Genomic DNA, 24,691 nt, shown 5'->3' with positions numbered 1-24,691 from the left:
TCTCCCCCTCCATTTTCCAGAAGAATCCAGTTGTTTTGACTGTTCCCTTTCAATGCCCTCTAGTGTTGTAAACATCCTCCCACCCTATCACCATGTCAGTGATAAGACTGCTGGTGCACTACTGCACAAAGTCACATTGTCCCTTCACTTGCCCCATGTCCCCTGGCATCTCTGGCCATCATCTCTTACTATAAAGTTGGACAATGTGCTCTGCCTTTATTTCATCTAAAACCACTTCAGACAGGTCCCAATTACAGCTCCTGCTAAAACAGCACCTGGGCTCCCTGAGCAACACAAAGTAAGAAGCCATCCATGGCATCCCAGGGCTTTAAGCTGTATTAGGCAAATGTTTGGAGGACTAGAGCATGGGACCTGTAACCTGTGAATTCTCTATCACGTATTAAGAGCAGGGTATCTCCTCCCACCACAAAGAAGGTTTGCTGTTTTCTTGCTCTGGCTACTGGCACTACAATTGCTCATGTGTTTTTACTGAAGACACTCATATGGAAACACTTTCTCAACTCTCTACTTTGGCCTAAGTTGAAATATACATTGTATCTTAGTTCACAGGAAACAGAATTCCAAGGACTCTGAAGAAACATTTAGCCAAGCTAGTCAATTTATTGAGTCTCTATCAAGTAGGTTTTGATTAACAAGGGAAAAGAACAACAAGCAACTTACAAAATAAATACTAAAAACAAATTGCCTTCACATTCATAAAGTTTTCTGGGGACAAACATTAGAAGAGAGAAAATGTATTCTAGTTGGAAGAATGTGCCTCAGGTTTACTAGAAAAAAAGTTCTTAGAGAAGAAGATTCTCTTAAAAGAAACTATTTTCATACAGCACTACACTTAAAAACTGAATCATACGCCAAAAAAAGCTGTGAGGGAGAAAAGGTTTATATTTACATATAGGACACACAGTACAAAGCATTAGCTGGACTTATACTTTACATTTAGAGTTTATACCATTAGCGTGGGTAAGCTATGGACCAGGAGAGCTCTGAGTTTTTCACAAGGTTACACTAGTGCAGGCTCTAGGTGGATGTCCCTGCAGACACCTTAGTTCTATCAATCAGTACAGAAGCTGTGCAACAGCACTGGCTCGGACAGGTAACTGTTCTGATAGCGCCCATTTGCCTCCAAGGCAAGTATTTATACAAATGAAGACAGCTTTGCTCTTAGCCTCTCCATGCTTGCTGGAAGAAGATTCACCATCTCCTTACTGAGTTCTAGTTCAGTTTCAATGGCAGGGACAGCATCTGGATACTTCTCACAATAGTCTACCAGAAATGTGTAATATTCCAATGATGTCTGCATATTTTCCAGTTGCTTTTTGCTATCTGAAGTAATAAGCTTACCATATAGTCGTGCAATATGAAATTTAGCCACCATTGCAGGGCGAAGAACATCTTCCTCGAGCTTTTCAGGAAACACCTTATCAGGGTTCCTCAAAGAATCCAAAAAGAGTTCATAATATTTGATTGCGAACTGAGCCAGAGAATTAATTTTTTTAACTGTGTGGGAGTCTAATTTCTCTAACCTGTTACCAATAGCTACCTTTAAATCCATCATCTCATAATAGGTGTCAGCTAGTTCACACTGAAGCTGCCTACAAATCAACAGGTAGTACTGGGGGTTCAGGTCTGCATAGATTGGCTCCAGCATGTCTATTCTACGCTTGTGCATTTTGCAGCGCCTCTCATAGTCTTCTTCAAAGAAAGCAAGTACCTTAAACAAAGCACTGTGATCCTGAACAATTTCAATATGGTCAGTAACATAACCATCAACCTGAAAGAACTCTTTTGCTTCCTGAACATAGTTCTGGCCAACCAGGAAGATTTCTCTGGCTTCTTGAAAATCTAAAGGATATACACTGCTTACTTTCTCCTCCATGGCTAAGACAGAGTCACATATATCACTTGTCCCAAAAAGAACAGCTTTTTTCCTGCCCGTCTCTTTTTCATCCTCTTCTTTTTTCCTTTGGGCTTTAAGTTCCAATTGCCTGTCTGGATCCAGCTCTCCTATGTTATCCTGAAATGAGAAAGCATGCTAATTAAAAACAAATCTGGCTTATAAAGCGATACTTACACTGAATCATTTTGAGTCACCTTTGAAATATGAACTAGTGAGCAACAAGACAAAAGAGAAATAATTGATATATTAGGCCTTATATTAACAAAAGAATAATGTAAATTACGGTGTCAATTCTGACAAGACAAAATTAAGGTGGTTCAGTCTCCCTACCCTATGTGACAAAACAGCCAAAGGAATAAACGTTAAGCCCAAAGCCTCTGCTCCACAAAGCGTTTCAGCAAATGCTGTTTTAAACATCTGTAGAAATACTTAAATGAATTCAATGAACGGAATCAAATCTGAATTAATCAAATGCTTGAATGAATGAGAACATCAGCACACAAAACTGTTGCATATTAAGACAGTGTTCTTACTAGCAGTTAAATAAGAAGGTATCTGTCAAATCAAGCTGCAAGAAAATGCAGCAGAGAGGAGAAAAATTTGTGAGGTTGCTGTAAAAGCAATGCACTGATCACTCTACAGAGCTGATCTCCTATCTGTGCTTACTCTTAAGTGCTGCATTTAAGTCAAAGCATACCATGAAATACTTGCTACACTGCAAGTATTTGTTGTTTTGTTCACTGGGCAATTGCTTACTTCTTGTTACCCACTGCAAATTGATTCCTCTTGCAAACATCAAAGCAGACTTAGTTTGCTGTTAGACAATGACAGCTACAGAACCGATTTTCTGTTACCTCAAGCAATTTTCGAGCGCTTTGCAGAAGATTCAGGCAATACTTTATCCAACACCTTGCAATTTCAGCTTTCCTCTCTGGAAGGTCCTGTTGGTCTGGCTCTGTTTCATCTACTGAATGGACATAAACACATAAAAACTTTAAGAGAAGTCCAGCAAGACCCTCAAATGTTACATGCAAAGAATATCATACTTGTATTTAATTTTTCCTCATGGTTAGACAGAAACATGTTCTCCATGTTAGTTTATGTAATAGTTCTGTAAACTGTCATTTCTGGTAGAAACCCGTATAGACTAACGTGGATTTATCATCTATGAATTCTGAAAATAAATAGATCATAATGTATCTTTTAAAAGACCTTTCATCTTCAAGGTGTTTTACTGGAAAAGGTTTCCGGGTCTCTTTGTAGTAAGAGAAAGAAATCAGGATAATTCATTTTCTGAGATTCAGCTGCCTGCCCGTAATTGTTTCTGAAGATAAGGGCATTGGTATTGCAAATGGCCCCAGGCTTGCTACCAAAAAAGGGAACAAAATAGGGGAAACTACCTTTAGTTAAGCTACCTGGTACAAACATAAGATTTATTAGCTCTACAACTTCTGTGTTTTTCTCCCCAAAGTCTCTCCACTATCATAAATAGCAGCACTGCTGATGTCTCAAGATAACATTTTCATAAACCAAACACATTTCAGTGAAAACTCACTTCCCAGTCTCTATGCAGAACACAGTGAGTTAGCTGAACAATGAGAGGACATTCCTACAGGACGGCAGCACTCCTGTTCGTGAAATAAAAAGCCAACTTCAGACTCAGACTCTGAAAGTTTCTTCTACTGGTAGTCACACTGGACTGCCAAGTTGTTCCTTTGCATCAATGCCCAAACAACAAGGAGGGCAGCTACAACTCCAAAACCAGCCATTGATGAGGCTGCAGCATCCAGCAACAAAAGATAATACAAGTACCTTCTGGATCTGGGGTTTTAAAAGCTGCAATTTTGCTCCCTCTTTTAAAGCTATTCCCAGGAAGCATCTGGTTTGGTTCCTGAATCACTGCCCTCTGATCACTGAGGCAAACAGCATTTTTAGCACATGTAAAAAGCCAAATGGATGAACAGAGACATTGCCACTGTTGAAGTGGATATTGTTTTAAATTTCCCTTTTACTCTGGTATGCTTTCTGAAACACCAGCAACAAGCACGTGAGTTTTTCTCACAGGGTCTACCCGTAGCCAATCTTGAGCTGTAGTAGCAGTCACTTTTCAGAAACCTTTCACTTTATTGAAAAATATTCTAGAAAATTAACACTGGGTAAGTTTTGTACATTTATTAATGTTTAAACTTCAGTTTTAAACATTAACACATAATGATGCTTAATTCACAAAAATTTTATTCAAAACTTTTTTATAAACTTACCATCTTCAGCAGATGGCACCTGTCCAGCTTGGCTAAAGATGACACTGGCTGCTGCTAGGCAGTGTCGAGCCTCCATAAAGCATTCCTAAGAGAAACAGGAACAGAGCAGCATTTAGCACTGGTGTGGGCAGCCCAAGCACTGCTCTCACTTGGCCAAACCCTTCACCTCAGAGAGTGAACATGCATGACCACAAGGGAAATGACAAAACTGAGAGACTCTGGAGCATATTCCCTGGGCACTGGAAGAAAATATAGAACTTTTCCACACCTATTACTGAATACAGTATTTTCTAACCAATTGTTTTTTCTGTACCACAGCCACAACACTAAGCCTTGACTTTAATATTAACTATGCACACTGAACATTCTGAATGCTCTGCTCTCTGCTACTCTAGCTGCCTTGAGGTGAAGGAAGTGATGCCTTGTGGCAAACACTATCACAGGGTGTTAGTGGGAACGAGCCGGACATACAAGTCAACATTGTGAGTCAGATCTGGATTCCTTTACCCATATTTGGCAGTGCACTGTTAAATAATTAGTGCTACCAATGCATCAAAAAGATAGGGAAATTAGGAGTTACTACTGAAATTAGCATTAACTGGCTTAGGTAGGGCAGGAATCTTTTTAAACATCAGAAAAAATAATCTAAATAGCCTGGAATATAGAAATTCCTAAATAAAGCTGAAGCACGTCCTAACAGTAGATTGTTTAGAGTCAACACACAGCAAACAGCTACCAACTCACATATCCAATTTAATGTTCATGTAGGTTCAAACAACTCTTGAGCATATGCTAAGGTACAAAGGACAATAATTTAGAGAAAACAGTAAGCCATACCTTGCTCTCAGATGCTTTTTGTTTTCAAACTTTATTGTAAGAGAACAATATAAGAAAGAATTTTAAATTAAATTATTATAATGTTAAAGTTTACTTATGAACATGACATCACATTATTGCTAGTATTTCATTAGCTATAGAGCTTTTCTCTTGTTTTCACCCCTGTTCATCTTCCCCATTGCCATCGCAACACCACAGGAAAGCCACCATGTCCTCTTCGGAAAAAACTGACAGATGTTTCATGTCAGAAGACAACTTGTGGTTTTACAGGTGCCCATTTTAAATGCAGCTTGGAGCCCTGTCTCAAAGACAACTGTTTTAGTTGACAGTAACATTAATGGTATCACTACAGCAGAAAAACATTGGGTATATTACCTTGGAGAGATAGTACTGTGACAAAGTGGCAGCATTGCGTGCCCATTCTACTGGGTAGTAGCCACAGTACTCAAGCTGTCGTTTCAGAGTAGTATGGCAATACTGAGCAGCCTTCTCAATCATGTCCAGGTGCTGGTAGACTTGTGCCAGGTAATACAGAGTATGAGTGTAGGCTTTTTCAAATCTGGAAAAAAACCCAACAGTCTCTTAAGATTTTTTTCTTTTTTCCTCCCTAAATACACCCTCATAATTTGGAAAAAAAAAAAGTAATAATAATTTAACTATGCTGCTTAGCACCCACCTTTTGGATCTTTCTTGGTCTGTGAGTTTTTCTTCTTCTGCCATGAAATGTTCACTGGGATCCAGGGGAGGATTTCCATCCTGCCAGGGTACATGATACATTCAGCGAAGTACATTTCTTACTCTGTGGCACAGTGCTCCCTCTTCTGGCTGCACATCATTTACCATTTGCCAACCCCAAATTTAACAAAGCTCTGCGTAACGCATCCCAGTGACACATCTCCAGAGTAATTCCACAACATTCAGGAGATTTAGAGAATGAAAGTCACAATTCCACAAGGAATGACAAGGTTCACAGCTTGCAGGAGACTTCTGCTTATGTACTTTAAAGCAATGCATGCTGCCTGCACCAGAGATACTCAGCCTGGATTCCATAGGACTCTACTGGGCACCTTTATTTTGTACAATAACATACTGGGTTTTGAGGCATCAATTTAATACCAAGCACGCCTTCAAGTGTGAAATATTCGTTTGCCCAGCTGCACCGATCAGTAGCAAGAAAACATCCTGCAGGAAGTACTGCAGAGAACATGAAGTGCAGAGTGCTCAGCAGACCTGCTGTGAAGACTAACTGCTGTGAAGGGACTCCCAAGTATCTGCGAGCTGGCGAGATCTTTTACTCAGACAGACAAATGAGACAACATGCAATGTCTTTGGAGGATGAAGCTGCTAAATCTTCCTATCAGGCATAGCCTACATGCAAGTTATTAAATGTGGTAGCTCACATCATTAGAAGCACTTTTTTGTTCTTTAAACCATGAGTTCTGTCAGAATCCTTACATGGACAACTATACACCTTTTGGCATTGCTGTATCCAAGTCTGCCTTAAGACAACTGTCAATAACGTTATCAGACAGCTCACAAGCAATCCCAACAGATGAACATCGCTCATGACAGAGCTTTATTATGTGCTTATCCCATTTCCTTTGCAATTGTGAATAACTTCAGATGTCAATTCTAAAACACTTCATATGAAACCATCTTTTTAAGACAACTTTTCTCCCACTACACAGTGCATCATGGAGGGCGTCCAATGTGTCTGCCAGCAACAAAGCCCAGGTTAGTAGGCAGCTTGTCTAGCCCTTTCCTAACCCCATTTATTTCTTAGCCCAAGAGAAGGTAAGGCAACAAATAAAAATCAGTTTCAATAAATACTTTTCATAAGTTAATACAGACTTAGGCAGGAACAGGAACAAGGGCAGAGAATACGCTCACTTTACAGGGAAGAAAACACACTATGTTTGTACTGCTTCTCATTAAAAATCCCTGAATGGACTTGTTTACTTGCTTTTAATAGAAGTGTTTTACTCATCTTAAAAAATGAACAAATGTACCTGAAACAGATAGTGACAAATAAATTAAAGCGTGTTTAACCTACCAGAGGCATGTAGATTTTTGTACATGATCTTTTAATCTGTACGGTTTTGTTTACACCTCATTCATTTTTAGATGTGAATTTATAACCCTTCCTCTTGTTTTATTTAGATATAAACCTTCTAACAAGATTTGGAGCATATTCTGGCAAGACTAGAGCTATTCCTGCAAAGAAAGCAAATGAAATGACATAGTACGCAAAACTCTCTCCTTCCTGTATCTACAGATCTCTCTCTGATATCAATCCTTATGTCTTTACTTATCCTCAGAAAGAGCTCTCCAACTCTCCTTTCTAAGCAGACTTCATTAGCCCAAGCTCCTTGCATTGGTTTTGGCTTTAGGCGAGGGAAACCACCCTATCCAATTTGTAAGTTAATTAGACCCAGTGAGTAAACAACTAAATCCACCTGCTCAGCAAAATGTCTCCATCATCAGCAGTTTACCAAAGACTCCCTAATAAGAAGGCTTCCTGATACCCTAAAAATGGGGAATTTTAAGAAAAGCATATTCACATATTTATAATTTCTGAAAGACAAATGCTGTATAAATCTGTAGTTTCTTCTAAAAAAAAGACTTAAAGCATTGTTATGTTTGACTGCATAATGCCTTGAACTGTAAGTGGCAAATATTGTTAGGGGAAAAGGTGTGGTAAGCAATCTCACATGGGCTCGTCATGTATGTATAACCCCAGTCAGGCAGCAAAGCCCCAGAAGAAATATTCAGTAACCACTACTAACAAAAATTAACAGCTTCAGAAAAGTCTACAGTGAAAATGTGAAGTACTTGGCAGCACTTTAATCCACTATACCATAGTACCAGTTTAATTTCATAATCACTGGAGCAAGTGCCAGAAGCTTTTGGAGGTCACGTGATAGGTGGGGCTGGGTATAAATATCAAAGTTGAACATCAGGAATTAGAGAGAGAATCTGTAGAGAGGTGTAGTATCTCTAGTTAGTCCAACTGATCCAGAGAGCAGGAAATAAGCTGACAAGCTCTTCAGCACAAGTGGGGCTTTCTTCTGGATCCATTACCTCTTCTATCACTGTAGGCCAGCATGGCTGCAAGGGTGGAACGACGGCAGTAACCAACCAATAAATACTTGCCCATTCTAAAAATCTCTGCAAGAATAATTGGTACTCTAAACCAATTTCATGTAAAACCTGAACTGAACCTGTAATTTCATGAAACTAAGGTCTGTCCAACCTATTCAGCTGTCCTGAGACACAGCTACTGCTTCTTGAAGACCACAAATGTTTTTCGCTCACTCCAGAACAGTCCCTGAGGCAAGTCAGTGTAGAAATAGCTTTGCAAAGAGCTTAAAAATAGCACAACGGAGTCTTTGTAGGATACACAGCAGAATCCACAGCTCAAACGGTTGTTTAATATGCATGAGAGGGTTAGCTATCTGTGAGACTGTCCTCTTGGATGTGGAACTAAACTACTTGCCCCTGCAAAACACTGCACAGTCAGAGAAAACCAAACAAATATTAGTTTTGTTTCCTTTTCCTACTGCAAGCAAAGGACATTTTTACTGCATTTCCAAGATAAGATTTAATAACTGTCATCATTAAAACCCAAATTCTACCTGGCATCAACTCTGGATTATTAAAGACCTTTCAAAAGGGACCATTATTTTTGAGCAAAATCATTTTCTATTTTGAAATTCTCAAGTAATACTCTAGTTTGCCTTGTCCTATACTGCAGTGCAACTCGTATCACTTGCCAAAAGTATCACAGCAGCCAGTATAAAGCACAGAAGCTCAAATTCCATTGCATGTTTATTTCAAAGATTACTTAACCTGCAAGTGGTATGTGAAAGTAAAACCTGCCATGATATTAACACAGTACCTCTTTCATGTATTGATTATACAAGGCTTCTGCAGATTCCAAGTAAGTTTGTGCAGTTTCAATTTCATCCCTTTGAGACCACAGGATACCCAGATTGTTCTAAAGGTAAAAGGTAAAAAAAATAGTCATGTTCCATTCACATCACACATTTTTTTCCAAACAATTGATCAGTCTTCATTCATATATATATATATGTGTGTGTGTCTTCTAATACAAAGTATTTCAAAAACCAGAAATTGTGCCCACAAAGTTCATTGTGGGTTGCTCAAAAGGAGGGGGTTCTCACACAGCAAATTTCACATTAAAAATTCACCTCACAGTCTAACTTTCTCTGTTTACTCTGCTAGATAAGGACCGGTGTGCTGAAATAATGAGCTTTTTCCACAGAGTATGTTCTGCATCCAATTCATGCAGCTTTTACATCACATACAAATATCATAAAAAGAGACAAGAAATCAGAAATTTGTTAACATGACTCCACAGAAAAAATTAACAGGAAAAAAATATGCTAGGAATGAATGCTTGCATATTTTCAGCAATGGAAAGAGATGAGAAGCACCTCTGAAATGCAAAAGTTATAGATTATTGCCTTCAAATTTAAGTTAAAGCAATGTACATAGTAACTCACTGCATCTGCGAACCCAACTCTTACAAAAATGACACTAATTTTATTAATAAGATGAAGGTGTTAATAATAATCTATGTCTGATGTGCTAATTTAAATCCTAGGCAGTGCTGTTACAAAATTCAAGAGGGCTAAAAAAAACCCCCCAAAACCTTCAAAATAATTAGAATGTGTAGCTGTATGCCAGCCCTGTGTCCCTTTCAATTCCATTCTACTGTTTTTCTAAGAAAGCACATCACATGTTGTTTATGAACTGAAACACTTTGCCCAAGGCCAAGCAGTGGAACAGACCAGATTCCATCAGACAGACTGGGATACACAATCTTATGCAAAAGCTCAGAAATCAGAAGTGGGGCTAAAGAAAGAGGCCCAGCAGGAAAAAGGAATGCCTCTTCCTTCAAAATAGCAGTTAGTGCCATGGCAACACACCCCAGGCATCCCAGAAGGTGGAGAAGTATGGCCACTGATGATAATCATTGCTTTAAAATCAGGAATTGTTTAAATTAAGTACTGAAGCCTGTTACAGCCCTTGGGACCGGGAGCTGAGGGCTCGTTTCCCAGCACTGTGCACACCTTAGGACAGTGCCAGGCAACAGCAGGCCCATCAGTGTTGGGCCACAGCACTTCATATGCATAACAAACTTTATCCTGCTGCTTCCTGAAGGCCCTGAAACAGCGAAGTCCATGCAAACTTTGGTCTAATAGAGAGAAGAGCTGCTTTGCAGCACACCAATTCAGAAGTGCAGTGCAATCTCTGGTGCTGAGCCACAAGAGCCACATCTCCCCAGGAACATGTGGAAAGATGTTATCTTATTTCGGCTGGAGCAGCCTCCTTATCTTACAAAGGGTAACAGATTTGTAGCAGTGTACCCATACCCTCACACTGAAGGACAAGGAGCAGATGTAACCTCACTGTTCCAGACAACTCAGCTAATTTAACCAGTGCAAGACAAGTCATCCTTTCACTTGCACCTTTCCACACCAGCCCACAATTCCTTGACAGTTTGATGAGGAAGCACTATGGAACCTTTTCTAATTAGAGCAACCATTTTTGACAGAGACATCTAAATAACTGCTCAATTTCATTTACAGTCTAGCGTCAGATACCTAAGATACCTAACTATACACCAGCTACCATGACAGAGTGATCAAGTAAAGGCCCTTGTGTGAATCTTCGTGTAGCAAAAACTAATACTGATAACAGTATTCTATTCTTCTGAATAAAGAGAAAATAGTATTACTTCAAGCACCAACAAAACTGTATTTACCCATCTGGGACAAAATATAATAGTTTAAAATATAACAGACAATGCTGAAAAGCAAACGAATTATCATTTCAGGATAACACATCAATAAAAGCACCTCCCAACTTCACTTTAACAACCACTGAGTTAAGGAATCACAAATAAATTCTGGATGTAGCGAGGTCTTTTACTAATTTATTCTTTCACGGTTCTTACAAGTTCTGTCTCAGTGTGTCCAGAAGAGCACGCTGTTCCGTCAACACCCAGTTTCAATTAGGAGAACACATTTTAGATGCTCTGCACGCCCAGAGGCATCAGCAAGAGGCTTAAAACAGAAGAACACCCCTCCAACAGCCACCACCTGTGAATGATTCCTTCCAACAAGAACTGAACGCCAGGGCTGCTGTGTTGATTATGGTTAAACGAGCAGCACCTGTCAGGACACGGGACTGCCCTGGATCTCTTCACAGCCCACTGCAGAGACCACCCGGCACAGCCCGCAGACACAAGGCCCTGCTCCGCCTGAGCCTCCCGCTCCACGGACACCCCTTGCGGCCTCCCCTGCCCACCTGGGCCTGTATGTAGAGGGACACGCAGTCCGGGGAGAGGCGGTGCGGCTCCAGGAGCTGCGTGCAGCGCTGCAGGTGCTCCTCGCCAGCCGACAGCTCCTCGGTGTCGGTGTGGTTGACGCCCAGCTCGTACTCCAGCACGGCCCGCCGCACGGCCAGCACCGCCTCGCCGCCCTCCTCGGCGGCGCTCAGCAGCTGCTTCACCTCCTGCAGCAGCGCCCGGGCGCTGTACTTGGAGCGGTACGGCTCCGTCTCGGGGTCCTTGAGGGACTCCACGGCTGAGAGCGTGCGGGCGGCGCGGAACTTCCCGCACACCGCGGGCCACCCTCCGCCCGCCGCCGCCGCCATCTTCCCGCGCGCCCGCCCCGCCCCGCGCCGCCTGACGCGCCCGCGCCCGGCCCCGCCCCCGCCCCGCCGCCATGGCCGCGCCCCCTCAGGCGGTACCCTGAGGGAGCCGGCGAACGGGAGCGCCCTAAAGGACACCATAGCGCTGGCACCCGCGGGCAGCGTTCGAGGAAGGGTGCTGAGGACTTAATGTCCAGTTTTTCTGTAAAAAATTTATTTTAGAACCCGATTTTTTAACGCTGCTGAAGAGGCGAGGCATGGTTACTGTCCGTGTTTGGATGAATTTTGTTCCCTCACAGTGCTGAGTTTCCAGCACACTCACAGGGTCACAGATGCCCTAACAGGCAGCAGCTACTTTGCTGAGCAGAAAGAAAAATCTCCCAAAACACCTGGTCATTTCAGCAAACATGATTTTTAGCCATCCTCCAAGACAGGTTGGTTTATCAAGGAATAAAGACAAAGAGGAGTATCTAACAGGCTTTTACTGTCTGATAAAATTCAGCTCAGTCCCGTATCTGTAGCAGAGGTTGAGTGTCCTGTTAAAGTCCCCGATTTCCACTCTTGAACCAGCTTTTTCTCTTGAAGTCTCCTTGCCTGCTGTTTCCGAACTTGGAGAACCCTCGTCCCGCCTCCTGGGGATATTCTTCCAGCTCAGGCAACTCACTTGCCACCGACAACTGCCAGCGCCGCGTGTCCTTCCACTGCTCCTGAAACAACACCAATGTAACCAGACTTTATGTCCCTGCAGGGGTGTCCAAGGTAGCATCAGAAGCAACACTGAATGCGAAGGCATTTCCAGACAAATCCCACCCCTGCCAAAATAGGCCATTAGATCCCCCCATGGGAAACACAGTCCTGTGACAAAGGATAAACAATCACAAGGGACAAAGGGAACGAAGTTGACAGAAAACTGGTGAACTCTCAAATACACTGGAGAGGCCAAAACAGACTAGCCAAAGACCACAGAATTTTCGTTAATGAAATAGGGTAATATGGGAACAGAAATGAGAAGAGACATGGCAGGGTATTTTCTAATGACTCTTCCTGTGTTCCTTCTAGTCACTCTGTTGCCAACACAACATCCTTATTAAAACCACAAACCTTAACCTCCAAAACCACCCTATACTCAATCCTTTATGGCAGCTGCCAATTTTCAAATCACCAGGTTTTAAAGCCAGCTCTGGCTACACAAACATACCTGTATGTTACTCAGTTCATCAACAGGGATATCAAAGCACACACCCTACCAAACAAAACAAAAGAGGCACAAATTTACAACGAAAGAATAAAGGCCTCGACAACCAATCCCACTACATATGTATTTCTGATGCTTTTTTTTTTAGGAGGCAATTCCTGCATTATCATTTAGGAGTAATGTCTCTAATAATTCTCAAAGTTTTAAAGCACTCAAGTAACATCAATGTTTTTTTTTTTTTTTTCATTAGCGTATGTATGAACAGCACACTCATGATAGGTTACCATTTCCTGAGAAAAGAGATTGAGTAGGGATAGTGCGGTACCAACATTTTGTACCAATACTTCAGAACTCCAGCCTCAATCACTGCACAAACTGGTTATATGTGAACACACACAAAGCCCCAAATCCCTTCATTCCCAAGGCTGGCCATCTTACCATCTTCCCCTTGAGGAAACGCATTGCAGACACCTTGTTGTCGACTTCCTCCCCAAGCTGTTCCTTCAGCCCCCGCCAGGCATAGCCCATGGTATGCATCTCTATCGAACACTTCAACACCATGGTCACAAAACCCTGCAGGAAACAGAGAAAAATGTATAACAAGGCTAAACTTGGTCAAACCTACTGCTAGAAAAGATTAAAAAAACCCCCAAACTGATACAAGAACCACAGTCCAATCACACAGTATGTCCAAAATTGTGTTACCACACAATGAGCTGGGCCACGTTCTCCCTAAATCCATCAGAAAAAGGAAGTGTTGTACTTTTCTTCAGTTACGATCTCTTTGAGATCAGGTAATCCCATGCTGTACTTGCAATATGACAGAAACGTAAAAGATTTCTGATAAGGGGGAAACTACAATAGCATGAATCAATCTATTTGCTTGTAAAATGTCACTAAACTCTCTTAGAGCATCAAAGTCTTCTGTTACTTCAGTCTCTGGAGAAATTCTTTTAACTCTCATCACAAGAAAATTTACTGATTTCAAGTGTCACCCAGGAAGAGCTGATTTCAGCTAAGGAACAAGCAACACAGCAGGAGCCTGGGGTTAACAGCTATTCAGAAACCCAGCTGAAAAAGGCTGGGAAGGAGATGCCACATGTGGCCTGGACACAAGCAATTCATGCATCCATCCTTGTTATCACAGGTGCATCATTACTTACAGCTGTTGAGTTGAGCAGGGAACGCTGCTGGATGTGAGCTGCCCCAGAAATGTGCGCCAGGGCTGCAGCCAGGGCAGCCACCGCCCCCTTTTCATCTATCAGCTCTTCAGCTGATTTTCTGAAGTAGTCTACCGCAGAGGGAGGAACAGCCTCCAGCAACCTACACAGTTACAACACAGGTTTAAACAGGTAAGAAAAGGCCACTGTGAAGCGCAGCCATGTTTAAGACATAGCCCAAATTGGTTATTTCTGAAAAAGGCAGGGGGAAAAAAAAGAGATAGGAAACTAAGAACAGCTACTTCTGTAATGCTATTTCTGGTACAACAGCTCCCCCCATCATTTTTTAGTATACAGTGAACCCAAAACCATGCCCATCATCTGTTTTACACTGGTCAAATCCTTGCTAATTATAATAATCTGCTTCAAGACAATTTCCGCCACTGGGGAAGCAAATGTAAACAGAGCTGCATGGAATAAAAGCCATAACCCTTGGAAATAATACAAAGAAACACAAGCCAGGGCTAAAACACCCTCACTACTGCAGAGTAACTCCTCATTATACCAAGTATTGCTTTTTGCACACTGCTTCCACCATGTCATCTGAACAGACAAAATCAGTTTCCCCTCACAACAGTAATTCCCTCATCTGTCACTGATTTCTGATTTTATAAACAAAAGGTAATTTTTGCAAAAGATTAGAGAACATTATATTCTTTGAAAAGGTCTATGTTCAGCCCACAGAGATTTACTGATACCACCTTATGTTGTCCATACAGAAAGCAGTGACTTATACCACATAGGCAAAGCCATGCTCACATACAGGTGTGATCCCTTAAAGCTTTGCATTAAGCTCTAAGCATCTAGAACAACATCATCTCTAAACCTTTTTTAAGAACAGGCAAATAGGCAAATAAACTTACTTTTTGGCATCACTACTTGAAGCTTTAATTACATCTGTAGCAGAAGGAACGCCTACACGCTTAAAGGTAATACCCTGAAATCAAGAAAACACATTAAAGGTATTTTCGGCACTATACAATTCAATGGTACCTACATCACATTACTGAGACCTCTACTTACTGTTTACAAGACCTCTACTTACTCTTTACTAAGTTATTTCTAAAGCTAAAATAAAGCCTTTAAGTTCCCAGCTTTGTTAATTTGGACCTACTTTACTCCAATGTACATGCAGACTGTGATGCAAGGCATGGTCTGCCTCATGCATTCCTGTCCCAGCCTGCCTGCTGACATCCACAGAGGACTGCCAGCATGGGAAAACTAAGGCAATACAAGAACAAGCCAATACAAAAGCATCTACAAACACCAAATATCAGCACTTCAGGCCTACTAGTCTATGGGACAGGAGAGTCCCATTCTGGACTTACAAGCAGCCCATGATTACAAAGTCTAAGAGTAGCAGGGTGCTTTTAGAGCTGAATAATTTCCTTAAGCAGAGACCTGAGGTACAACTCACCGCTTTGTGCTCGACTTGTTTCAGAAGATCTTCTTCTCTTCTCTGAAACAAACAAATGCAGATACCAGTTCGGCCAGCTCGGCCCGTGCGTCCAGAACGGTGGATGTAGGAATCAACATCCTTCACAAATTGAGATCAACATGAGAAAACCTTATGTTATTTAAACTGTTGACATTTCAGATTAAACACAAGCTAAATTCAAATTTAGCAGCCTAAGGAGTGATACATTATGTGTTTATACCCAAACTTATAACTACACATAAACCACTTAGGTTTGCCTGTGCTCCCCCACCCAAAAGTATGCTACTCAGCTTTAACAAACACTGCTGACAGGCATTTTAATTTTTTTATATAAAAAGCTCCACTAGAGTGGAGCGATGAAAAAGGCAGCAAAAATATTTTAGAGTTTTTATGAAACTCAGCAACATTCAGAAGGAATTCAGAAAAGATGCACAATATCAAAACCTAGGAGTTTCCAGAATAAACAAAACCCAAGACTTTAATCAAAGCTCAAACTGTAAAACTTTCAACCACAAAATTTTAGATCTGGCATTTAAAAAAAATTCACCTAATTTGTGAATTGGAACAGAACATACTTCTGATGAAAGAGAAATAACCCACCACTCTGGCACCAAAAAAAAAAAAGGTAAATAGAATTTTAGTTTCCCCTAATGACTTACTTTTGGTGGTGAGCACTGTATAACAAGGTCAACCTCGGGAATATCCAAACCACGGGCAGCTACATTTGTTGCAATCAGAACCTCAAACACACCATTTCTGAAGCCTTTTAATGTAATTTCCCTCTGTTTCTGTGGAATGTCACCATGCAAGGACTGGGCATCCTGTCAGTGCAACAAACCATCAACACGACAGTTAACGGGAGTCTAGGCTGCAGCATCTAAAGATATTTACCTGCAAACCTCAAAATACTGTTCAGAGCAACAGAAAATAATTACATAGCTGATACCAAAGGAATATAAAGCATCCTGCTTTGTTTGATCCTTTTCTGGGATTTACTGTGAAAGCAGCATGGCCAACTGGCAGAAATTGCTGCAAGTTTTTTATGTGGATGGTATATGAGATTTCTCTAACACTAGGCAAACCATGTATTCCCACCACTGCTCTTTGCCCATAAATCAGCACTTAGTATCAAACAGGATTTTCTCAAAAAAATATGCAGCACTTTTCCTCACACTCAGAAAAAGGGCAGTAATTCAAGCAAGCACAGAAGACCTGCTCAATAGATCACCTGAGTTCCAAACAGTCTTGGCAAACCTTCCAAGGGCAACAAGACATTTCATTCTACCATATTTGGATTTTCCTGAATGACTGTTCAAAGATCAAATGCCATTAAGAGATGGGAATCCAAAAAGCATATTAATGTAAGATGGGATGTAAGTCCACTACACTAGCTCCTGTTTGTTACAGTTATTACTATCTCCTGGTTATTCAGCATAAGCTGTGTATTTCCTATTGATCTGGGTCCTGCACAGTTTTAAAGCCAAAGGAATAAATTCATAATCTCAGTCAAGAGGATATTTTAACTTCAAATTTCCATTTTTTGAAACAGCTTTCACAAGTCTTAAAACCACCTAGAGAAACAATTTTCTTCAGACAGTTGCAATCTCCTATTTATTTCAGGGCATTCAACCCCTGACTATCAGAACCGCTGCTCTGTGCTCAGCCCCCAGTACCTGTTTGAGTGAAGCATTCATTGCCAACTCATTTGCTTCCCTTTTGGTCTCACAAAAGACAATGGTTCGCCCACGGCTGCCACTGTAGACCTGAATGATGTCCCCAAGAACTCCTGCTCTCTGAGATGAGCGACACTGTATAGCCAAGTGCTGTTTGGGAAAGAAACAAGAAACCTGTGTTAAACCTAAGCCACGCACAGGATAAAATGAACAAAAAAGACATTTTAATTTCTTTTAAGCTTGCAAACAAAATCTGTGTTGTCAACCATGTGAAAAGTCATTCCATACCCCCATTTGTAAAGTTAATGCACAACCCATTTTATCAAGGCCACTTGCTTTCAGGACCTGCACTGCTCTGCAGCAGAATCACTCACTTCCACAGTTGTGGCTGTCCTTTGAGTCTTCCTTCCAATCAGGTCGATCTGTTCGTACTCATCTCTCATGTATTTTTTTGCTACATCATAAACCCATCGTGGACAAGTTGCAGAAAACAGCAGTGTCTGCGGGTTGTTCTCGGAGCCTGGAAGGAAGGACCATCGACTTCAGACATCACAACAAACCATGACACTTGAGAACTGATAAAAAAGCAAGAGTTGCTCTCAAATTGACAAGTCTCTACATGCACTAAGTCACTACAAGATGTGAAGAAACACTGCCAGCAATTAGCTTTTTGTGGCTTTTAGAGCCAAAGTGGTAAACATGGTTTTTAGTAATCGTTGAGATTTCTATTTCCAGTAATTCGAGCCTTTTCAAAACTTCTGGCATTAGTGAAACGTGGCAAGGAGTTTCACACATTAATATTACCTCCTTCTGCTCTGTACCTGGTACCTGACAGCTCTGCTGAACACCCACTACATCAGAAAAGAGCAAATATTCCCTAGCTGTCAGCTTTGTGTGACGACAAGTGTACAGACAGATCATAACCCTAAACCCTTCGCTCAAGTCACGTCTCAGGATGAGGAACACTAGGGCTTAAGCAGTTGGGTTCGCTGCTTTTTTCCCTAGCTTTTTTTTTACTCCAGTCCATCCAGAGATGCCACTCCAGCCTTCAGCCATCTGTCACCTCTCTTCGAACTTTTTCCAATTCCACCTTGCCCTTTTCTAGCATCACACAAAGAATTTAAGTTAGGGGTGCACCAGAAGTTTTTAAAGTAGTATAACTGTGTTTTCTGCATTGTCCCCTGTTCGTATCCTGATGTCTGAGTTCACCTTTCTTATAGGATGATCCCAAGATTTCTTCCACTTGTTCTGCAAAGCCCATGTCTAACATGTGGTCCACTTCATCCAAAACAACATGCTTCACACTGGAAAGTTCCAGCTTGCTATTCTGAATGTGGTCTTTGATCCGTCCAGGAGTTCCCACTAGAATATCGATGCCACTTTTAAGGAGATCAACTGGAAGACAGAGAAACAAGGACAGTGTCAGACTGCTAAGAGACAACATGATAAAAAGTTAGCAGCACACAGCAACACCTCTCATTTTAGAAGCAAAAAGCTGCTGCCCTTTAACCTCAGAATAAAGCACTACATCCAAAGGTAACAGCTACCTGCAGTCCTAGCTGCTCTGTCAGGAGTTCCAGTCAAACCTCATGCAAAGTTACAGGGAAATACACCAATTTCCAAGCAACAATCAGCTGACATTAGAAACCTTCAGAGCACTATGGCTTGGTCCTGAGCTCCACTCAGGACCCAGACAAAGACCTGGATATCTTCTACAAGATCACTCTCTGTGTCCAGTTCCATCAATTCAATCCCAGAGTGATCAGTGACCCTAACCCTAAATTTCCATTACTACATGGAAACACTTTCATTTTCCAGCTAAACTCTTTGTTACAGCTACCTCTGGAGACACACAGAGCCACAGGCACATACATAGTTCTCGTCTTTCTGTGGACTGTCACCTAGTCCCAGTCTATGTCCACACAAAAACACAATAAAGAACAAACTAAAAGGACTAGACATGTCACAGATCTACAACCATTCTTTTCCATAAAGATTTATTGGAACTAAAATAATTCAACCCAGGCCGTGTGCTTCCTTTGAAAGCCAGGTCATTTGAGTTCCTGACCGAACTCGAGGTCTGAGGGGGCAAAAAGCCCATTTTTACTTATGGAATGCATTTGGGAAAAGTCAGCTCCAATCCATTAGTAATTCCTTAGCAGTTACTTACGCTGTTCTTTATATGGAGCTCCTCCATAAAAACAAGCAATTGACAGTTTCCTTGTGAGATTCTTGAAGTCTTTGGCTACCTGAGTGGCCAGTTCCCTGGTTGGAACAAGAACCAGCACCTGGAGGGACAGATAAACAGGCAAAAATGTAGCTGTGCTTGGGAGAAGGTGTAGGAGATAAGAGTTTACTACCCATCAAACACCTTGCACTCCCATCTTTATTCTACATTTGTTGTAGAGCCCACAGCTTCCCACCATCCCAGCAATATTAATATTAAAGCCAGATAAAAGACACTTCAGTAACATTACCAAGGGCAAGGAAGGTGCAGCTCAGCATTAAAGGGTAGGAACAGTCACTAAATCTGGTGTAGTAAGATTTTAAAAGATAGATAGCATGATGCACTCTAGCCATACATCCTTCCTTTTCTCCACCAACCTGCCTTCCTCCAATATCTACCCTTCCCACCAACATTTTATTTAAGAGCGAACCAATAAAACAAAGAGCTGAATTCATCTCTTAAAGCTTTCAGACAATAGGATTTTAAAATTTACATTGTTTATTTAAATTTAATTTAAATTAAATTTAAATTTAAAATTTACATTGTTAATAAAACAGAAGGATAAAGCAGGCAACAAATCTGCAGACTATATATAGTTCTGCAGTCTAACGATAAATATATACACTCCAATGTATAGGAATAGGTATCTGATCACTGGCATCTGGTTACCAATTCCATCTCTAGTAAACACCACTTGCATCTCTTGAGTGTCCAGACATGAAGGAAACAAAACAAAAAAAACACCAACAAAATCCTTCACTTATCGCCATGGAATTTATAGTGAAAAACAACCTCAGCAAACAGAGCCAAGTCCAGGTGACTCAAACATCACTTAAGAAGAGGCAGGGGACTGAGCCCCAAAGCTGCACACTAAGTGCCCGACGACAGCAGCCTGGAAGTTCCCTAGACACTGCTGCAGTGCCCTGACTGTTCTCCCAAACACAGTCACAAGGGACCTCAAACACCAAATTTGTCATTGCTGTGATGCTGCAAAACTCTGTTACACTCTATCCCCTGATCTGAGCAAAGCACTCAGTATTACAAAAAACAGTATAGGACAAAGAAGTCCCAAACAAAAAACCTGAAAGCAACAGTAAAATCACTTTCAAAACCTGCCATGCTCTAAGGTTTTGGTGTAAACCCTTAAGTGCAAGTTACTTTTGGTGCACGGCCTCTTCTCCCATCCTGCGAGACACTCTGAAGTTTTTCAATCAGTGGAAGAGCAAAAGAAAGGGTTTTCCCAGTTCCTGTTCGAGCTTGAGCAATTACATCTTTGCCGTCATATATGGGTTGGAAAGTCTTCACTTGCACAGGGAACAGGTATTTTACACCTCGAGCTGTAAGATAATTGAAAGACGTTTCACTAAAAGGTGAACTAACAATTAGAAGCCCTCATACATAAATAGCCCAAATACGTAGGGCACACCACCTCAAATCCTGTACACAGAAATTGCAGCTTAGAAGAAAACCATATATCTTTACGTTTTACTCATACTCTAGATCAAAAGATATTCCACCCCCATGGTGAGAGTTGAGTATCCATGATGAAATACAGTCTTCTTTGTGACGGATAGTTTAAGAGAACAGGAGAAGGAGGAAGAACCCCAGCATGTTTTTTCTGATACAGTTTAAGATTTTGTGGTAGCTTGGTTTTGAAGGTGAGAAGATGATGGTGTTTGTTTCAAAACATTCTAAAACATCAAAGAGATTTTGCACAGCAGAAGTGAAACAACCCATCCAACAGAAACTTCAGAGCTAGGACAACATAAAGCAACAAGGAGAATTTTTTCCAAGGAACAAGACTTGCACATCTTCCCAACACAGAGGACAAGAACCCTACAGCGATTACTTCCTCAACAAAACTAATCACAAAGACATGAAAATGCCCAAAACTATGAGAATAACCCTAGACAATCTGTTCACACAAGGCAAATAGTCTTCATATACAAAACTCCATTAAGGTTGTCTAAGAAGCAACATTGTAGAGAGCAGACATAGGAACAGAAATAAAGATATAGAGAATGATGCTGACGAGGAATGTGTCTCTAGAATGTGTATCTAGGAATAACCACTCCATGGAAGAATAATTTCATCTTAAGGCACCTGAAATTGAACAAACCAGAACACTTTTTTCTACTAACAGCAGATTTTCTAAATCCACAACGACTGCTCATATCATTCTTAGCATACAATAAATGTAACACAGTTTAGGACTATTTAACTTTGGCTTATGCAGGTAACAGAGTGCAATTCCGAACAAACATTTACAGAAATGTCTTTTATCACACAAACTAACCTGTGAGAAGGTTGATAGTGTTTTGTGAGAGCAGAAAATTAGAGAAGGCGCCTTGTTTTGCTTCTTCCGTCAACTCCTAACAGGATATAAAAAAGAAAAAAGACTTAGTAGTCCTGCAAGATGAGCATAAAACATACTCTACACAGGCACCCAAGAAAACCTGTGCATTTGCTGTACTACCACAGTTTAACCAGATACTTCCTTTCTGCTCAAAGGAAAAAGAAAACCCTTTGGATACAGGCATGCTTGGCAAATCAGGAAATGGAAACTATTTGTTAAAAATTTTAACTAGAGTCCACTGAAACCATGAGAAAACCCTTTTTCACAACAAAACATACTTGCTGTAACAATTCACTCACTGTGTGAAGCATGAATTTCCCTCTAGAAGACACCTATGTAGTACACCATGCAAAGAGCTTTGAACTTTACACGTGAGTTAATACTTAAAACACAAAATTTAGATTTTACTTCAAAGATCCAAGAGGTTGCATCATTACACCCTACATACAAAAAACACTCTCTTGACACATGTTCCCACCCTAGACACAAAACTCACAGGAGGCCCTACACAGGGCCCCGTTGGACATTTGTGCGAGAAGCGGGAGAACTCCAGAAGTGGGAATTAATGAGGACAACTGTGGCTTTCTATTACAGAACACTTTACCAATACTTCTTCAAAGGTCCTGCCATCAGAGAGAGTACCATCACAGCACAAAGTTAAGTCATGTTTCTGGAATGGTGGCTGCCTATGCAGCAGGGAAAAACCTTTGTGCTATGGGACACAAACAACCTGTGACACGAAGACGAGTAGCACATGGAAACTGCTCCCCTAACCAGCCGCCATCCCGACAGGACACGCTGCTCCGAACGGTCGGCATTTAGCGGGAGGGGGAAAGCACGTGGAGAGCAGCTCCCACGGAGAGCAGCTCCCACGGAGAGCAGCTCCCACGCGCTGGTGCACGTGGTGCCGAGCCTCACTCACTGCCCGCAGCCCGGGCGGGAACGAGCAGGACGCCGGGCAGGATGAGAGGCGGGATGCCCGGGCACTCCCGATGCCCAGGAGCAAGTGCCGCACATCCAAGGCGGACAGCGGCAAAATGTGCCTACGACAGATGCCTCGTGCTCCCACTGTCTCGCAGCTCAAGTCTCCACACAGCGCGCACTACGTGTTATTAAACCCACTAATTACAAGCAGAACGTTAATTAATCAAGACATGGGCTGTGCTGGCAGAGGACCCCTACCTCGGCGCCGCTGTCCTGCTCTCCGGCAGCTGGGGATGTCACGCTGTCGCTCACAACGGAGGAAGATTCCACCGCGTGCTGGGACGCGTCGCTCTTTCCTACCAAACCGTTGCTCTTCTCCTTGATCTTTTTCGTCTTCTTGGGCACGGGGGGCTCGAAATCGCCGTCCCCCAACCCGCTCTCCTCGGGCTGCGCCTGCTCGGCCTCGGCCTTACCGCGCCGCTTCGCTTTCACCTGCCGCTTCACCTTCTTCTCCGGCGTCTCCTCCTGCTGCGAGAAAGCCGCCGTCACACCGAAGAAGCCCCTTCTTCCCCCCTGCCCGCCCCCAGTCGACTTTAAGCCCCCCAAGCCCGTACAAAATGGCCGCACCCGCGGCCGCACGTGGCGCGCCCACCTTGGCCTTTCTGCGGCGTCCGCGGCGCACCGACTCTGCGGCGGCCGGCGCCTGGGGCTCGGCGGGGCTGTGCTCGGGCTCGGCGGCGGGCATGGCTGCCGGATGCTCCCCGGGAAGGTACGCGGCCGCGGCGCTGCTGCCAGTGTCGGGGCCGGTCTCGGCGCGGCGGCCCCAGGACGCGCGCCCCGCCCCGGCGCGCAGGAAGTGAGGCGGGAGGGCCGGTCCGCAGGGCAGCGCTGCCGACAGCAGCACCGACGGGCCCGCGCCGGCGCCGCACAGCCAGCCCAGCCGCCGCCCGCCGCCGCTCGCCGGGGCCACCGCCGCCCGCACCGCAGGGAGCCCCAGCCGCGCTGCCCGGCCCCACACGGTCCCCATGCAGCCGCTGCGCCCTCGGCCCGCCCCTTCCGCCGCAACGCCCGCCGGCCCCTTCCGCCAGCTCCTCCGCCACCGTGAGCTCCCTCACGGCCCTCGCCTCGTGGTCCGCTTAGCAGACCTCCTTTCGCGGACTTCCCCTCATGGGGCTCCCCTTGTTGCCCACAAATCCGGGCTTGTTCCGCGGTGTGCAACAAGCCAACGTTCGAGAGACCTTATTGATTTCAGAGCTGCACAAGCTCGGGTGTTCGGTGGCACAAGTATAGCACCACTATCGGGCTTATTCAAACACAGAAATCCCGAGTTAGAAAGGGCCCAGCACTCTACAGGGATTGGTTAGTATTTTCCACACAAATTCGGTAATCCCAGCTAACTTCTCCACATGCTCAGGAAAAGGGTATTGACCCCCTTAGGTAGGCGTCTTTCTGACCTGTAGCCGTGATTTTTAGTTACAATACTAAAACATAATTCACCCATAGGATACATGGTCCATGAGCATTTTGCCAACTCAGCAATGTATACATACACATACATCAACATACTGATTTACTTCATCCTTAAAGCTTCTTAGTTCCAGGACGTCCTTGATTAAGGGCTACTGTTATCTGTTGCATTGATTAGGCTTGAAAATATACAAAGATGTTACAGTGAAGAACATCCTTACCTATAATAATCTTGCCATATTCCACCTTTTGCAACACCCTAATGGGGTTATGAATCTCCTTCACAGTTGTCCCTCATCAGGGTTCCTCTTCAGGAGCTTCCCCTCAAGCTTTGGAAACTGTCTTTCCTACGCCTGTTGTATAAGGAGTCACAATTTGGGACAGAAACTAAAAACCAGTAAGTTTTAGGGAAAGAAGAGTTTAATTCCAATTCCACAAAATAAAAAAACCAATAGGATTTATTTTTCCTTCACTGGCTCCTGCTGCCACGCTCC

The 24,691-nt window shown here is 42.7% G+C and overlaps 2 protein-coding genes across 2 annotated transcripts; both read right to left on the bottom strand.

Moving 5' to 3' along the window:
• Positions 1-596: 596 nt before the first annotated feature.
• On the bottom strand, positions 597-11,726 carry KIFBP (kinesin family binding protein). Its single transcript, XM_032116518.1, has 7 exons — positions 11,353-11,726; positions 8,915-9,013; positions 5,693-5,772; positions 5,392-5,575; positions 4,180-4,264; positions 2,773-2,885; positions 597-2,035 (listed from the first exon to the last, which is right to left on the bottom strand). The coding sequence occupies exons 1-7, from the start codon at positions 11,698-11,700 to the stop codon at positions 1,157-1,159; spliced, it is 1,788 nt and encodes a 595-aa protein (XP_031972409.1). The 5' UTR covers positions 11,701-11,726; the 3' UTR covers positions 597-1,156.
• A 364-nt stretch (positions 11,727-12,090) lies between these two features.
• Positions 12,091-24,240, bottom strand: LOC116447711 (nucleolar RNA helicase 2-like). The gene is made up of 16 exons (XM_032117170.1): positions 24,185-24,240; positions 23,383-23,818; positions 22,989-23,258; positions 21,747-21,822; positions 20,609-20,787; positions 19,394-19,511; positions 18,433-18,618; positions 17,598-17,743; positions 17,224-17,373; positions 16,210-16,371; positions 15,530-15,649; positions 14,976-15,049; positions 14,056-14,215; positions 13,331-13,465; positions 12,896-12,940; positions 12,091-12,404 (listed from the first exon to the last, which is right to left on the bottom strand). Exons 1-16 carry the CDS (start codon positions 24,238-24,240, stop codon positions 12,237-12,239), a joined length of 2,481 nt encoding a protein of 826 aa, XP_031973061.1. The 3' UTR covers positions 12,091-12,236.
• Between the last annotated feature and the right edge of the window lie 451 nt (positions 24,241-24,691).

This window comes from Corvus moneduloides, chromosome 8, assembly GCF_009650955.1.
Source record: "Corvus moneduloides isolate bCorMon1 chromosome 8, bCorMon1.pri, whole genome shotgun sequence".
Lineage (NCBI taxonomy): Eukaryota > Metazoa > Chordata > Aves > Passeriformes > Corvidae > Corvus > Corvus moneduloides.
The sequence above is the reverse complement of the archived record's forward strand: the minus strand, read 5'-3'. Positions and strand labels throughout refer to the sequence as shown.